This window comes from Microcaecilia unicolor, chromosome 1, assembly GCF_901765095.1.
Source record: "Microcaecilia unicolor chromosome 1, aMicUni1.1, whole genome shotgun sequence".
Taxonomy (NCBI): Eukaryota; Metazoa; Chordata; class Amphibia; order Gymnophiona; family Siphonopidae; genus Microcaecilia; species Microcaecilia unicolor.
In genome coordinates, this window is record NC_044031.1 from 629,116,514 (window position 1) to 629,134,561 (window position 18,048).

Below are 18,048 nucleotides of genomic sequence, written 5' to 3' on the forward strand. Positions count from 1 at the left end.
TCATGGGACAGAACACTCCCCGTCTGGTATCGGAGATACCACTATTATGTAATAGTAGGGTAACTGACATGCACTGTTAAGATAGGCTTGAAAGGAATTGCCAGGAAGCAGTAAACTATTATTTTCTTGTTTCCTCAAATATGTATTTGATGATAATAATTTCTTACATCTTGGATACTATTTCCAAACCTTATGGACGAAAGTGTTGTTAACTTATTTCATTTAATGTCTGTACATGACATAATTTAAAATTACTGTAATAATGTGATTTTTTTTTTTCAATCTTCTCTATTTTGGAGTTGTACAAATATGAAAAATGCAATTAAAAAAAAAAAGGAGATACCACTATTATTATTATCGCACGTTATCAAACTAATAGCATGCAAAGTCCATTGTCTGTATTCAGGTTGTCTGTCAGCTGTGGGGTTGTCTTCTTCCATCACTTGGGACCTGAAATGAGAGACAGGCAACAACAACCCTAAACATAAAGGAGAGAAAGAGCACAGTGAACCATCTTCTACCGGTGAAGACCAAAGACTCAAGAACTCTCTATTTCCTTTGTGTTGTCCAGTGTGTGTTGTTGTCTGTCTCTCGTTTCAGCTCCTGTGTGACGAAGAGAATGATCCTACAGATCCGCAGCAAGTGACAGAATAGTGAGGCCGACGTCCATGAAGGCAACATTGTCTTATTCAAGGACAGCCAGACTCCACGCGATGATTGGTCCCTGGCATCAGTCGTCAAAGCTATCCCCAGCGAAAACGGAAATATCAGAGAGGTTGAAAGCAGAACTGTGAAGCAAGGAACATCGAAGGATTCTCCAGAGTCATCACTGAAATTGTGCGCCTTGTGCCGCACGAAGAGGCACAAGCCCCGAGAGCCATCATCTACTCAGGAAAACCAGTTTTCCTGAGTAGATGATGGCTCTCGGGGCTTGTGCCTCTTCGTGCGGCACAAGGCGCACAATTTCAGTGATGACTCTGGAGAATCCTTCGATGTTCCTTGCTTCACAGTTCTGCTTTCAACCTCTCTGATATTTCCGTTTTCGCTGGGGATAGCTTTGACGACTGATGCCAGGGACCAATCATCGCGTGGAGTCTGGCTGTCCTTGAATAAGACAATGTTGCCTTCATGGACGTCGGCCTCACTATTCTGTCACTTGCTGCGGATCTGTAGGATCATTCTCTTCGTCACACAGGAGCTGAAACGAGAGACAGACAACAACACACACTGGACAACACAAAGGAAATAGAGAGTTCTTGAGTCTTTGGTCTTCACCGGTAGAAGATGGTTCACTGTGCTTGTGCTTCTACATGCGGCACGAGGAGCACCATTTCCGTGATGGGTCTGCAGAACTTCTTTGCTGATCCTTGTTTCACTGTTCTGACTTCGACCTTTCTGACGTTTCCATCTTCATTGGGGATGGCTTTGGTCACTAGTGCTAGGGGCCAATCATTGCGTTGAGCTTGGTTGTCCTTGAGTAAGACAATGTTGCCTTCCTGGATGTTGGCCTTACTGGTTTGCCACTTGCTGCGGCTCTGTAGGGTCGGGAGGTACTCTCGTCTCCAGCGTTTCCAGAAGGTGTTCACCAAGCTCTGTACCTGTCTCCACTGCCGTCTGCATAGATCCTTCTCATCAAAATCTCCAGGCGGGTTTGGAGGCACACCCGTCTTTTGAGTTAGGAGTGTGGCTGGAGTCAGGATCAAAGGTGACTCTGGGTCGGAGGACACTGGAATCAGAGGTCTTGCGTTGAAGATGGCAGACACTTCTGCCAGGAGTGTGGTCAGAACCTCATGGGTGAGGCGGTTAGTCTTGGTCTCGGATAGCATAGAGCCAAGGATTCGGCGAGATACTCCAATCATGCGCTCCCAAACTCCTCCCATATGTGAGGCATGGGGGGGAGGGGGGGTTAATATCCACGTGCAGTGGTGGTCGTTCAAGTATTTCTCGTCAGTAGAGGTGTTGATCTTCTCGGAGTTTATCTTTGCTTTATTTAATGATGCATATGGATCTTAATATGTTGGAATATCCCTCTTTTGTATTTCAGGAGCTGGACCCCGGCAAAATTTTTTTTTTAAACTAGAGTATATATATCTAAAGCTTTTTTGGAATCTCTTTAGTTTTCCCTCTTTGGAATCACTTCTGCTTCTATTTTCTTACGTCCTGTTAAATAATGACGTTCTTATTTCCTTGATATAAAATGTTATATATTAATTTTGTAAACTGCCTAGAAGGCTTTCTAATTGGGCAGTATATCAAATTTTTAATAAACTTGAAACTGCATTTTTTTTGGGTGCAATGTCTAAATATATGGTGACTAAATGGCCATAACATGAGATTGTTGTTTAAAGGTTATACGTAGCTCTTTTAACTCCATAAGTAAAAGTTCATGAAGTCTATTGTGTCTTTGCCAAGAGGATAGTGAATCTCCTTTCTCCTACATTGCAATATACATTCTCCGAGGACAAGCAGGCTGCTTGTTCTCACTGATGGGTGACGTCCACGGCAGCCCCTCCAATCGGAACACTTTCTAGCAAAGTCCTTTGATAGTCCTCGCGCGCCGATGCGCACCGCGCATGCACGTCCGTCTTCCCGCCCGAACCGGCTCGTGCCGGCCAGTCTTCTTTTGTCTGCGCTCGGTACGGTCGTGTTTCGCCGTTCACGTCCCAAAGTTGACCTCGCGCGTCGTTTTATCGACTTTGTAAGAAAAAAAAAAAAAGGTGTCGGAAGGAGACCTTTATGGTTTTCTCCCTTCCCGTACTTCCAGTCTTTGCCCCGGTAAGTTTTCTTTCGTCGTCGGGGTAGGCCCTATTTAGGCCTCGGTCGAAGTTTTTCTTCCCCCTATTTTTGCGGTGCCATTTTCGCCATTTCGAGTTTTGATCTCGCCGGCGCGATTTTTCCGCCCATGACATCGAAGTCTTCCAGCGGCTTCAAGAAGTGCACCCAGTGCGCCCGGGTAATCTCGCTCACTGACAGGCATGCGTCGTGTCTTCAGTGTCTGGGGGCTGGGCACCGCCCTCAGGCCTGTAGTCTGTGTTCCCTTTTACAAAAGCGGACTCAGGTAGCGAGGTTAGCCCAGTGGAACATTTTGTTCTCGGGCTTTTCGTCGGCATCGGCACCGGGAGTATCGACTGCTTCGACGTCGTCAGCGCCTGGACCTTCATCTTCGCCCCCGATTGCATCGAGGCATCGGCCCTCTGCATCAGGGCGACATCGGAAGGCTGCGTCGGCGTCGGTATCGAGACCTCCTCGGCTGCTGATGTCGTCGGACGGTGGTGCTTCGTCTGGAGTGCAGGTGAGGGCTGTCCATTCCCCTGCTGGTGGCGGTGAGCCTTCGGGTGGGTCTCCCCCTATTCCGAGGGCTCCTGTGGTACAGCCCCCCCCCCCCCCGAGACCGACCTCCTTCGGTCTCGGCCCCGAGGAAGCAACGGCTGGATTCTACGTCCTCCTCGTCGGTGCCGGGAAGCTCCGGTGACATGCTTCGTCCCAAGAAGTCGAAGAAGCATAATCACCGGTCCCCTTCCCATGTCGGCACCGAGAGCTCTGGGTCGCCGAGGGAGTCGGCACCCAGTAGGCATCGGCACCGAGAGGACTGCTCGCCCTCTGTTCAAGAGGTGTCGATGTGCTCCCCTTTGGACAGCCCGGAACAGCCTCCACACCCGGAACAGACTCTGATGTCGACGCCTGCATCGGCTTCCATGCCTTTTTCTACAGCCGCTCTGAACGAGAGTCTCCGGGCCGTTCTCCCAGAGATCCTGGGAGAGCTGTTGTGCCCTACCCCTCCGGTACCGGGGGTGCTGGCGCCACCGGTACCGTCGAGCGAGGTGCCGGCTGGCCCATTGTCCGGGGTGAGGTCTCCGACATCGGTGCCGCTTGCGGTACCGACTGCGGTAGCCTCCCAGGAAGGCTCCCCGTCGGCGGAGGGAGGTTCGCCGGTGCGGGCGAGGGAGTCTACCTCTCGACGCTCCCACCGTGGCCGTGGTTCCACGGAGTCGAGCCGGGCACGGTTGCAGACACAGGTCCGTGAACTTGTGTCTGACACCGATGGTGAGGCCTCGTGGGAAGAGGAAGAAGACATCAGATATTTCTCTGACGAGGAGTCTGAGGGTCTTCCTTCCGATCCCACTCCCTCTCCTGAAAGACAGCTTTCCCCTCCTGAGAGCCTGTCTTTCGCTTCCTTTGTCCGGGAGATGTCTACGGCCATCCCCTTCCGGTGGTTGTGGAGGACGAGCCCAGGGCTGAAATGTTTGAGCTCCTGGACTATCCTTCTCCACCTAAGGAAGCGTCCACAGTACCCATGCATCATGTCCTCAAAAAGACATTGCTGGCGAACTGGACCAAACCATTAACTAATCCCCACATTCCCAAGAAGATCGAGTCCCAGTACCGGATCCATGGGGACCCAGAGCTGATGCGCACTCAGTTGCCTCATGACTCTGGAGTTGTGGATTTGGCCCTAAAGAAGGCCAAGAGTTCTAGAGAACATGCTTCGGCGCCCCCGGGCAAGGACTCTAGAACCTTGGACTCCTTTGGGAGGAAGGCCTAACATTCTTCTATGCTCGTGGCCAAGATTCAGTCCTACCAGCTCTACACGAGCATCCACATGCGGAACAATGTGCGGCAGTTGGCGGGCTTGGTGGACACGCTCCCCCCTGAGCAAGCCAAGCCATTTCAGGAGGTGGTCAGGCAGCTGAAGGCGTGCAGGAAATTCCTGGCCAGAGGGGTGTATGACACCTTTGATGTTGCGTCCAGGGCCGCTGCTCAAGGTGTGGTGATGCGCAGACTCTCATGGCTGCGTGCCTCCGACCTGGAGAATAGAATCCAGCAGCGGATTGCGGACTCGCCTTGCCGTGCGGATAATATTTTTGGAGAAAAAGTCGAGCAGGTGGTAGAGCAGCTCCACCAGCGGGACACCGCATTCGACAAGTTCTCCCGCCGGCAGCCTTCAGCCTCTACCTCTACAGGTAGAAGATTTTTGGGGGGAAGGAAGACTGTTCCCTACTCTTCTGGCAAGCGTAGGTACAATCCTCCTTCTCGACAGCCTGCGGCCCAGGCTAAGCCCCAGCGCGCTCGCTCTCGTCAGCAGCGTGCGCCTCAGCAAGGCCCCTCGGCTCCCCAGCAAAAGCAAGGGACGAGCTTTTGACTGGCTCCGGCAGAGCATAGCCGACATCCAAGTGTCAGTGCCGGGCGACCTGCCAGTCGGAGGGAGGTTGAAAGCTTTTCACCAAAGGTGGCCTCTCATAACCTCCGATCAGTGGGTTCTCCAAATAGTCCGGCAAGGATACACCCTCAATTTGGCCTCAAAACCTCCAAATTGTCCATCGGGAGCTCAGTCTTACAGCTTCCAGCACAAGCAGGTACTTGCAGAGGAACTCTCCGCCCTTCTCAGCGCCCAATGCGGTCGAGCCCGTGCCATCCGGGCAAGAAGGGCTGGGATTCTATTCCAGGTACTTCCTTGTGGAAAAGAAACAGGGGGGATGCGTCCCATCCTAGACCTAAGGGCCCTGAACAATATCTGGTCAAAGAAAAGTTCAGGATGCTTTCCCTGGGCACCCTTCTCCCCATGATTCAGCAAAACGATTGGCTATGCTCTCTGGACTTGAAGGACGCCTACACGCACATCCCAATACTGCCAGCTCACAGACAGTATCTGCGATTTCAGCTGGGCACACGTCACTTCCAGTACTGTGTGCTACCCTTTGGGCTCGCCTCTGCGCCCAGAGTGTTCACAAAGTGCTTGGCTGTAGTAGCAGCGGCACTTCGCAGACTGGGGGTTCACGTGTTCCCATATCTCGACGATTGGCTGGTGAAGAACACATCCGAGGCAGGAGCCCTGCAGTCCATGCAGATGACTATTCGCCTCCTGGAGCTACTGGGGTTTGTGATAAATTATCCAAAGTCCCATCTTCTCCCAGTGCAGAATCTCGAATTCATAGGAGCTCTGCTGGATTCTCGGACGGCTCGCGCCTGTCTCCCAGAGACGAGAGCCAACAACTTGTTGTCCCTCGTCTCGCGGGTGCGAGCGTCCCAGCAGATCACAGCTCGGCAGATGTTGAGGTTGCTGGGCCATATGGCCTCCACAGTTCATGTGACTCCCATGGCCCGCCTTCACATGAGATCTGCTCAATGGACCCTAGCTTCCCAGTGGTTTCAGGCTGCTGGGGATCTAGAAGACGTGATCCACCTGTCCACGAGTTTTCTCAAATCCCTGTATTGGTGGACGATTTGGTCCAATTTGACTCTGGGATGTCCTTTCCAAATTCCTCAGCCACAAAAAGTGCTGACCACGGATGCGTCTCTCCTGGGATGGGGAGCTCATGTCGATGGGCTTCAAACCCAAGGAAGCTGGTCCCTCCAGGAACGTGATCTGCAGATCAATCTTCTGGAGTTACGAGCGATCTGGAACGCTCTGAAGGCTTTCAGAGATCGGCTGTCCCACCAAATTATCCAAATTCAGACAGACAACCAGGTTGCCATGTATTACGTCAACAAGCAGGGGTTGCCCCCTGTGTCAGGAAGCCGTCAGCATGTGGCTCTGGGCTCGCCGTCACGGCATGGTGCTCCAAGCCACATATCTGGCAGGCGTAAACAACAGTCTGGCCGACAGGCTGAGCAGGATTATGCAACCTCACGAGTGGTCGCTCAATTCCCGGGTAGTGCGGCAGATCTTCCAGGTGTGGGGCACCCCCTTGGTAGATTTCTTCGCATCTCGAGCCAACCACAAGGTCCCTCAGTTCTGTTCCAGGCTTCAGGCCCACGGCAGACTGGCATCGGATGCCTTCCTCCTGGACTGGGGGGAGGGTCTGCTGTATGCTTATCCTCCCATACCTCTGGTGGGGAAGACTTTGTTGAAACTCAAGCAAGACCGAGGCACCATGATTCTGATTGCTCCTTTTTGGCCGCGTCAGATCTGGTTCCCTCTTCTTCTGGAGTTGTCCTCCGAAGAAGCGTGGAGATTGGAGTGTTTTCCGACCCTCATCACACAGGACGAAGGGGCACTTCTGCATCCCAGCCTCCGGTCCCTGGCTCTCACGGCCTGGATGTTGAGAGCGTAGACTTTGCCTCTTTGGGTCTGTCAGAGGGTGTCTCCCGCATCTTGCTTGCTTCCAGGAAAGACTCCACTAAGAGGAGTTACTTCTTTCTGTGGAGGAGGTTTGCCGTCTGGTGTGACAGCAAGGCCCTAGATCCTCGCTCTTGTCCTACACAGACCCTGCTTGAATACCTTCTGCACCTGTCTGAGTCTGGTCTCAAGACCAACTCTGTAAGGGTTCACCTTAGTGCAATCAGTGCATACCATTACGTGTGAAGGTAAGCCGATCTCAGGACAGCCTTTAGTTGTTCGCTTCATGAGAGGTTTGCTTTTGTCAAAGCCCCTTGTCAAGCCTCCTACAGTGTCATGGGATCTCAATGTCGTTCTCACCCAGCTGATGAAACCTCCTTTTGAGCCACTGAACTCCTGCCATCTGAAGTACTTGACCTGGAAGGTCATTTTCTTGGTGGCAGTTACTTCAGTTGGTAGAGTCAGTGAGCTTCAGGCCCTGGTAGCCCAGGCCCCTTACACCAAATTTCATCATAACAGAGTAGTCCTCCGCACTCACCCTAAGTTCTTGCCAAAGGTTGTGTCGGAGTTCCATCTGAACCAGTCAATTGTCTTGCCAACATTCTTTCCCCGTCCTCATTCCTGCCCTGCTGAACGTCAGCTGCACACATTGGACTGCAAGAGAGCATTGGCCTTCTATCTGGAGCGGACACAGCCCAACAGACAGTCCGCCCAATAGTTTGTTTCTTTTGATCCCAACAGGAGGGGAGTGGCTGTAGGAAAATGCACCATATCCAATTGGCTAGCAGATTGCATTTCCTTCACTTATGCCCAGGCTGGGCTGGCTCTTGTGGGTCATGTCACGGCTCATAATGTTAGAGCCATGGCAGCGTCGGTAGCCCACTTGAAGTCAGCCACTATTGAAGAGATTTGCAAAGCTGCGACGTGGTCATCTGTCCACACATTCACATCTCATTACTGCCTGCAGCAGGATACCCGACGCGATAGTCGGTTTGGGCAGTCAGTGCTTCAGAATCTGTTCGGGGTTTAGAATCCAACTCCACCCCCCTAGGCCCATGTTTTTTCTGTTCCAGGCTACACTCTCAGTTAGTTGGAAAAATTGTTAGGTCAATCTCAGTTATGTCCTCGCCGTTGCGAGGTCCAATTGACCATGTTTGTTGTTTTGAGTGAGCCTGGGGGCTAGGGATACCCCATCAGTGAGAACAAGCAGCCTGCTTGTCCTCGGAGAAAGCGAATGCTACATACCTGTAGAAGGTATTCTCCGAGGACAGCAGGCTGATTGTTCTCACAAACCCGCCCGCCTCCCCTTTGGAGTTGTGTCTTCCCTTCTCTTTGTCTTGCTACATATGAGACTGGCCGGCACGAGCCGGTTCGGGCGGGAAGACGGCCGCGCATGCGCGGTGCGCATCGGCGCGCTAGGACTAGCAAAGGACTTTGCTAGAAAGTGTTCCGATTGGAGGGGCTGCCGTGGACGTCACCCATCAGTGAGAACAATCAGCCTGCTGTCCTCGGAGAATACCTTCTACAGGTATGTAGCATTCGCTTCACTCCCCGGCCATGCAAGCCTTAGCTACCCAACACTTAGCCCCTTTCCCTTTAACCCCTGTCGTGGCCATAAGTCCTAAGCAACACCCTATATTGACATACTCTCAGAGATGCAGTATGCATATATCAAGGTATGTCCTGCAACCGTTGAGATATTCAAACGTTCTGAAGGGATTCCCAAGTTGGTGCTGTAATGTAGAGTAACTAGAGAGAAATCCTTTTTTGGAGAGTCCTCAACAATCTGTTTATGTAGTACAGAAATGGTCAAATCTTCCTCCGCTAAAATAAATACATCTCTAATTTTAGATCCCACCTTTTTACATAATGCCAGGCTATTCAACACTTATACAAAGTGTTTTAACTGCAGATACACAAAATGTACCCCTACATCATCTCACCTTGAAAAAAATGTTGAAATGGTAGAATATATTCATCATCATCTAATATGTGTTCAGTTAGTTTACTGCCCTGCTCAATAAATCTGAATATACTGGGTTTTCAGATCTGTTCTTTCAATACATACCATCCTACAGTCAAATTCAAAATTGACTGCTCCCCAGAAAAAGTCAATGTTTTGGACACCACAGCTTCAACCAGCAATGGCTATATACAAACATCTATATACAAGAAACCTACAGACAAATGCAGTTACCTCCACAACTCCAGCTTCCACCCGTCACATACAAAAAAAAAATCCATTATTCCTAGCCAAGCCACAAGATACACCATATCTGCTCTCACCCAGGGGACAGAGATTAACACCTCAAAATCCTGACTGAATCCTTGAAACAAAAAGGCTACAGCCCCAAAATAATCTCCAAGAATGTTGCCTCCTCCCTTAAAACACCCAAAGTGACTCTGCTACTGTCAAGGAAAAGAAAGCAACAGACAGAATCCCCTTTGTAGTGACATACAACCCAGAGCTAGAAAAATTGAGAAAAATCATAAAAGATCTACAGCCACTACTCCAGGAGGATGAACTACTGAAAGAGGTATTCCCTTCCCCACCAGTGCTGGCCTTCTGACAGCCACCCAACTTAAAACACAAACTAGTGAGAAGCAAGCTCCTGATAGAAACTCAAAAGGAAGAGAGTGGCACACATCCTTGCAATATATCGAGCTGCAAACTATGCCAAAACATTTCAGAGGATCCCACAGTCATTCACAAAGGAAAAGTATTCAACATAAAGCAATCCTTCACATGCTCATCTTCCAATGTGGTATATATCATTCGATGTAAAAAGTGTGACAAAGGGTGCTATATTGGAGAAACAAGCCAGATACTGAAGAAGAGATTTAATTTACATAGACATATGAAAAATGCCAGTGCCAACCAGGATGTCAACTCTGTGGGGCAGCACTTTACAAAACCAGAACACTGTATCAATAATTTTATGGTGAGAATACTAAAGGAAACTTTAAGACAGTCCAGAAACGTAAGACCTTTGAAGTAAGAATGATTAAATATTTGACACCCACCAGGCAGGACTTAACAAAGATCTGGGTTTTCTAGCCCATTGTAAACCATACAATTTTACTGCTTTGTCACCCTCCTATCGCCTTGCATATCTCCCTGTCCCTCATCCACCTGGCACTCCCTGTCTCTCACCTTACCCACCCCACCCTCATCCTGTGAGACTCACTGGAATGCTTTGATGTTTCACTTATATATACCGTTATTTATCAACATTTGCTTATTTCCAATCTGATGAAGAAGGGTTACCTTCGAAAGCTAATAAAAAAATGTATTAAGTTAGTCCAATAAAAAAGGCATCATCTTATTTTCCTTTCTATGTTTTATTTTCTTTTATTTCTATTGATTACCTTTAAAAGTGGACTAACACGGCTATCACATCTCTCTACTCAGTTCCTGGGAGAAAGTCCATATTACCACAGTGGCAGTAAACCAGAGCAATCAGGGTAAAAATCTCAAAACCTAGCCATATCTCGCCAAATCAGTTACACTGAGTTAACTAACAAACTATTCCGGAGATGTTGTGGCAGAGCTGACTTTTTAGTATGAAGCAGGTAAATTTAAGTGCTATGGATATGGCGGTTCTTCTTTTGTTCAGTTCCCTCCTCCTGGTGGCCTTTCACAAGGAGGTAGTTTATGCTGTAGTATGGGGTTCTACTGGGGACTCTGGTCTTCATTACACCCAGGGTTTTGTAGCATTGGTACATTCTACTTATCTGGATTGGTCTAGCAGGATGATAAGGAAGATGAAAATTTTCTTACTTGCTAATTTGCTTTCCTTGAGGCCTGCTAGATACAGCAAATCTAGAACCTGACCTAGAAGACTGAGCCTAAATTTTGTCCTGGTGGTCTAGTTAGTCATTCCTCATAGTTCCTGGGGTTAATTGGGATGGTTTTCCCATTCCAGAGTGTACTCATATTCTGCTTTCCTTTTATAATAATTGACTCAAGTACTCTTGAGCTGCATTTTCACTCCATAATTGCTCTGTAGTTCTGATTGATGATGTTGCTCGAAAAGGTTTCTTAATAATGTAGTTGCTACATAGCTGCTACTACATAATAGTAGTTCATCCATTGCATTTACCTATTATGTTATTGCTGTAGTTTAATTCTTATCATGCTTATGTGTAATGCAGCTATAATCCTTTATAGCTGCATTACACATTTATAGTGGAGGAGTGACCTAGTGGTTAGAGCACCGGTCTTGCAATCCAGAGGTGGCAAGTTCAAATCCCATTGCTGCTTCTTGTGATCTTGGGCAAGTTACTTAACCCTCCATTTCCTCTGGTACAAAGTTAGATTGTGAGCCCTACTGGGACAGAGAAATATCCAGAGTACCTGAATGTAGCTCACCTTGAGCTACTACTGAAAAGGTGTGAGCAAAATATAAATAAATAAATACTGCCAAGTTCCAGGGCTGCACTACTATTTATGCCTGTGACGATGACATGAAATTCTCAGAATTCTCTGCCTCCATCTGCTGATGGTGAGACACAAACCACTCATCTGGATTGGTGTAGCAGGTCTCAAGGAAAGAAAATTAGCAGGTATGAACAAATTTTACCTTATTTGCTGCAGAAGATATAGAAGGGGTGAGAGATCAGGTAGAAGATACAGGAAGGAAGTGTATATTAGGTTGCATGTGAGAGCTCATCCAAAATGCACAAATTTCAGCTGGATCTATTAGATGGGCTAATTTGTTCTTTATCTGTTCTCATTTACTGTGTTAATATGTGATGGGTGTTCTCTGTAAACACTGGATAATCAACTGGACATTATTTCTTGCCTCCCCTTTCAGAAATGACTTCACACTGTTGTATGGGGCTAAAGGGGTTTATGTGGCTGGGAACTCTTGTGCATGCCCAGAAAAGCCTTGTAGGTTTTTCTAAACTTTGTGCTCTGTGTTGATGCTGTCAGATGTCACTCACTTGTGTGGATGATTTTATTCTGCTATCTGCAGCAAATACTTGGTACAGGTAAGCAACTTAGTTTTTACAACCACTAGAGGAAAGATGAGAGAAATGCCTTTGAAATAATATTACAGTAGATGACCTGCACTGCCACACACCCCTGCTGTTCTAATATTGAGATCCACATAGCTCTGCCAGTGACTCTTGGTCCTGCTATTTCGCATTGAAACCTATGCACCAAGTTCTGAATTTTTCTTAAATGAAGACTTATCACTTACAGAGAAGCATCATGTGATCATATGAGATGGACTGAAGCCTTGCCTGTAGTCCAGAGATTCCCCTGGGGATGGGAGTTATTGTATTGCAGTCACAAGTGGTTTAAATGTGATTTTAGAAAATGAGCATTAATGACAACCTTTCATTGCAACAACCAGTCTTTGGTAAAGACTTAAGAGTGTAGATAACGTTTGTAATTCTAGCTACAATTGGCAAGTTTTCAGCCCATCTCTAATAATTTTTAGAAGAAAATATTGAGTGGCAACTCCAATATGTTTCCATGGAGATATACTGGAGCAGGTTAACAGGAGTATTACGTATAAGATGTGATTGGGGGGGGGGGGGAGTGTCTCCTGAGCCTATGATCCCTGGTGATGGCACAGACCCCACTAAGCTGTTGCTAAAGGGAGTATCTAGGTAGAAGGGCTCTGCAGAAGGAGGAATTTGGCTGGTTCATGGAGCAGAGAGAGATTTACTAGTTATGACAGAAAGACACGTGGATTATTTCTAGAGCGGTTTACTGGAAGGAGAGGTTGGACTGCTAGTCTACTTCTTACTTGCATTGTATGACAGGGGTGCTCAGTGTCTGTCCTTGAGGGCCACAACCCAATTAGATTTTAAAGATTTTCCTAATGAATATATGTGAGATCTATTTACGTGCACTGCCTTCATTGTATGCATATTCATTGTAGAAATCCTGTAAACCTGACTGGGTTGTGGCCCTTGAGGACTGACATTTAGCATTCCCGCTGTATGGCCTGAGGCCATGTGAGAGAGGTATTGAGGCAAATTATCTCAACCCTGATGTGTTAAGGACTTATCATACCCAAAATATAGTACAGCACTGAGCCCTGCTACACTTGGCACACTTTATTTTGTGGGTTCTTTTTAAAAGGCCAGGTGCCCAGTAGTGTGTCAGCTGGCACTGAGAACTTTTCCCTATGCAGGCAGGGGCACAATTCAAGCAGTAAGTCTCCTATAGTACTCAGTAATGGGACTTCGTCGGCAGTTCTCTGTCCATTTTTGGGTCTCAAGTTCAGGAAGTCCATAAAAAGCTAGAGGTATTTCAGACGTGAGCTATAAATAAAAGTGGTTTGGTTGATATTTTGCCTGGGAATGACAGACCCGATGAGTGGTTTGATAGCAGTCTTAAAATACTGAGTGCAATGATCAGTAATTCTTCCATTGCCCTAAGGTTTAAATTACAGCTGGGGGGTTGGAGATTGAGGTTAGATGTTGAATTTCTTGAAACAGATATCTAAGATGGACATGTTTTGCATGATGAATCTTACTTGTGTCCGCTTCCACCCAGTTCGGGATTTCTCATATTCTGTTAAATACTAGCAGACTGGTATGAGAGTTGACAATTTTGATAGCAAGTATATAAGAATTTTTTAATTTAAAAAAATACACACACATATTTAACCAAATAAAAAAAGAGACTTTATTAAAGGAGTGAGTGTTGTGGTCTGTTATCTTCCATGAAGTGAATGGGTTTTTAAAGCCATTCTTCTCCCAGAACTCCATTTATATTATGTCCAGATTTTTTTTGCATCTGGTTTGGCCTTTGGTAATAAATGTAGGCAGGTGATTTGAGAAGCATGGCACAGAAATTCTGTGGATGGGGTTGTGCATCTCTGTGCAGAGTAAGCTATGAATTGAGAAATTAAAAAACATGCTGAATTTCATAGGGACTAAGATGCAAAGCTTTACACTTTTTAAAAAAAAACTTCTTGATACTCCCTGATCATTTTGGTATGCCACTGCCATCAGTGTTTATGACAAGAAACCTTGCCTATGGGGACTCCACCTTGTAAGTCATGTTGACATGAATGTGACACTGAGCCACTGACTGCTGATGTCCTATTGCTTCTAATATGACCTGATGCACCTTTGGCTAGGTGTCAGCTATACAGAAGTTTGTGTGTTTGCTCTCTGCATGCTATTAAAGCAGCTATGCTTGTCAGACTAAGCAGATTATCATTTGTATGTTTTATTCTGTTCTTCCCCTCATGATCTTAATTTTACGGAGATCACATTTCAGGATTTAAATTGTTCATTTTTGAATTGCCTGAAAATCTCATTTTGCTAATTCTACTGCTTTAAAGAGGAATAATCCTAATATAAGAGCCAGCTCTTTTTTCCTATCTAGTATTCTTGTCTTGTTTATATCTTTCAGTTTGGCTCGCAGTCCACAGATGTCAGAGGTCACTCGTGTATTCCCCAGCTCCTCCTCTTCCTCGCTTCAGTGCAGATCACAGCAAGGGTTAGAGTTTTTTTCATGTGCAGCTCTCACTGGCTATTGTGAATTATTTGTTACTGGATAGCATAATACAGTGTGAAGGCAGAGCATGATACAGTGTGAAGGGAAATTCTGCCTCAAGTCAGCCTCCCGTGGAGCTCCTTTGGAAAACATTTTGTAAATGAATTTTTCAAGAGCAGCGCAGAGAACAGGTTCTGTACAAGTTATAATACTCCTGAGTGCTAAAAGTTAGCTAGAGGTGGTGGTATATCTCAAAATACAGAGAATCCAAAAACTAGAGTACAAATTGGGAATGAAAAATTGACTGTCTCCCTGTCATAGAAGTCAGTGACCTATCACTCATCTCTGTGCCACCTATAATTGTTAATGGAACATCATCTCAGCCCTAACTATAAAGTGGTGAACAAGCAGTGGCTGAGATGAACAGTTGCAAGTGTGAAAATTGTAAGCAGGTTATTAAATTTCTTTTTTTTTTTTTTTTTTAAACCTTCACAGATTTGCTGTAAGGCAGGAGTGCCAGACCTTATTTCTCTGGGACTGTATCTGTAGATCTTGCCTTCAATAACGGCTTGGGGGGTGGGGAGCAGGAAAATCCTTATCTCCTTGCTGCTTTTGGGAAGGGGGATTGATTTTCCCCCACCTCTACACACAAATGCACCACACACTTGGAGCAGGCAAGAGCTCCTAGCTAACTTAATACTCTTGCCATGAATCTCTCCCACTTCTAGTGTGTGTCCCCATGGCCTTTTTAACCTCCCCCACCTGCCTTATCCCTCACTTCAAACTTTTAATAAAGTGTCTTGTGACATCTTTAACCCTTTTTTTTGTTTTTGTTTTTGTTTTGCACATTTTGTTTTTCCCCATTCCTGCCTCTCTTCTTTGAGGTCAGAGTGGCAATATTACCCATCTATACCTGAAGTAGGCATTAGTTTCCACCTGATTCCAGGTATGAAAAAAATGCCTCTTCTCCTTCCTACCCTTCCCTGCCTGGTGCTGGTGACATGCATCCGCATGACTCCTCTCTTACCCCCCCCCCCCCCCAATGCCCAGTTCCTGATTTTGTAATGCAGCAGATCACCTTGCTTTTCTTTTTCCTCTGGCATATGTGCATTCACAGGTCAGCTGTTTGAACTGTGCAGCTATGTATCTGTAATAGCTATGTGATTCAGTCAGCTAATTAATGAATAATGTGGCTGCCATAGGAACAGGATGAGGAAAGTGGAGGTGCTGTTACCATGGCTGGAGTACTTGTTCCATTAGAAACTGGATTCAAGCATGAGGGGCTTAAGAGAAGGGACCAAGAAAACATGATGCTGTCTCTACTTCCTTCTGTCATTATCTATAGAAGCCTCAGAGCCGGGTGGTGTTGGCCATAAAAGTACAAATTTTAAAAAGATAAGCTGACCAGATGAAATGGCTCCCTGTGTTGCCCAGCTCTACATTAGTCTTGCATTTATTTGTCCTGCCCAACTCTTGTTCCTCAGGCCAACAGGACAGAGATTAACCTGATATGAAGGTATACTGTTTGGAGTATATGTTTTAAAATGAGCAGGCAGGATTTGGAGTTCTCGGGAGGAAATAGGGTACTTCTGAAATCCTATTCCTAAAACAAAGTAAAATAGTATAGCATATAACTATAGCTAGTAATCTTAAGAGACTTTAGTTTTCATAATCCTGCTCCGTTAGAAACTTAATTAACAAGCAGCTCACCAATGCTTTGATGCAGGAAGCAGTTCACTAGTAAGATGGGGGCTGTCCAGTTTTTGCATTGTGTGTGACATGTTTATCTTCTAGTTGGTGAGAGGTCGTATGTGTGTACTCGGTGCAAAGAGCTCCTAGCATTCAGGGAACCAGTTTAGTCCCTGGAGGCTAGAGTAGCAGACATGGAAGAGCTGTTGCAGACAGGTATAAAGAAGAGAGCTTCAAGAGACATAGTAGAGAAGTCCCCATCTCCAGCCTTGCTGCCTCTATGCTGCCATGGAAAAGAGGGGTCACCTGAAAGGAGAGCATCGTTTTGGTATGATGGGAAGTGATCTTGTAACCAGGACATGCAGTCCAGCAAATGCAATATCCTCTTGCACCAAAATGTGTCCCCGGGGGCTTCTTCCCAGGAGGGGAAGGGTCAGAATGGCTGTTCTAGTTGGAAATAGAGTTATTTCGCATATAGATGGTTACATGGCTGGTGGAGACAAGGATCGCTCGGTCACTTGCCTGCCAGGCATGAAAGAGATGGTCTTCATGTGTTACCTAGCTAAGATTTTAGACAGTTCTGGGAAAGATCTGGCTGTTTTGGTACATGTGAGGGTACCAGTGTCATAGGAGAATGTAGGAGGGAGGTTCTGAGAGCCAAATGTAGGCTCTTAAGTAGAAAGTTGAAATCCAGAACCCAAGGGTAGCATTTTCAAAAGTTCTCCCTGTTCCACATTCAGGACACAAGATGCACGAAGAGCTTCAGAGTCTCAACATATTTGGATGAGATGATAGCATGGAAAAGAGGGATCTAGATTTGTTAGGAAATGGGCAGCGTTCTGAGAAAGGAAGAACCTGTTCCAAATAGATTGGCTCCACCTTAACCAGGATGGAACCAGGCTGCTGGCACTAACATTTAAAAAGGAGGTAGAACAGCTTTTAAACTAGAACCTGGGGAAAGTCGACAATCGCTCAGTAGTGTGGTTTGGAGTGAGATGCCTTTGAAGGATGCTATCAATTCAATTCTTGTTTACCGCTAATATCCCCTTTTCAGGGTTCAGTGCGGTTTACATTCTAGGTGAGACAAAAGCAGATAGTGTTAGTGTGAGGTATGAGAAACTTTAGAGACCATTGGTGTAATGCATGAGACTAAAAACATTACAGGAAAGAATAATGGATGATACTAGGAAGTAGAAGTCATGATGGATTATTATGAAGCAGTCTTTGGGAAGAGAGAGGTTTTTAGCCTCTTCCTGAAGCTGAGGTAGCTGTTTTCTGTTCTAACGGGACTAGGTAGAGCGTTCCATATTTTGACTCCAAGTCCTGAAAACAGGAAATTTAGGACATCCCGATAGAGAGGTTGCAACAGAGGAAAAGGTAAGCCTGGTGCCTTTAGGGGAAGAGCAGACAGTGTAAAGATTGCAAATTACCCCTGTCAACTGCTAAGCAGCTTGCAGATAGCAATAACAAAAAACACACTTTAAAATGTATGTATACAAATGTTAGAGAGTTAGAAAAATAAGGTGTGAGAGTATGTGGTTTATTAGTATTTGCTTTTTTTAAAACATATTTATATGTGATCTGGTCACGGGAGTAATGAGTGAGGTGATCAGATTTGGTGATGACAGTTCCTAAAAGTTGTTAAATCATAAGAGGATTGTGAAAAATTGCAAGAGGACCTTAGAGTGACTGAGCATCCAAATGGCAAATGATATTTAATGTGCACAACTGCAAAGTGATGCATGTAGGGAAGAGGAACCCACAGTATAGCTATGAGGCATATTTTCAAAGCACTTAGCCTTCCAAAGTTCCATAGAAACCTATGGAACTTTGG

The 18,048-nt window shown here is 46.3% G+C and overlaps 1 protein-coding gene across 1 annotated transcript in view; it reads left to right on the forward strand.

Moving 5' to 3' along the window:
• HSF1 (heat shock transcription factor 1) overlaps positions 1-18,048 on the forward strand; it is a 379,429-nt gene that overhangs the window by 297,754 nt on the left and 63,627 nt on the right. Inside the window, exon 11 of the mRNA XM_030220795.1 lies at positions 14,442-14,528. Within this exon, the coding sequence (XP_030076655.1) occupies positions 14,442-14,528 (87 nt within the window). The remainder of the gene's footprint in view (positions 1-14,441; positions 14,529-18,048) is intronic.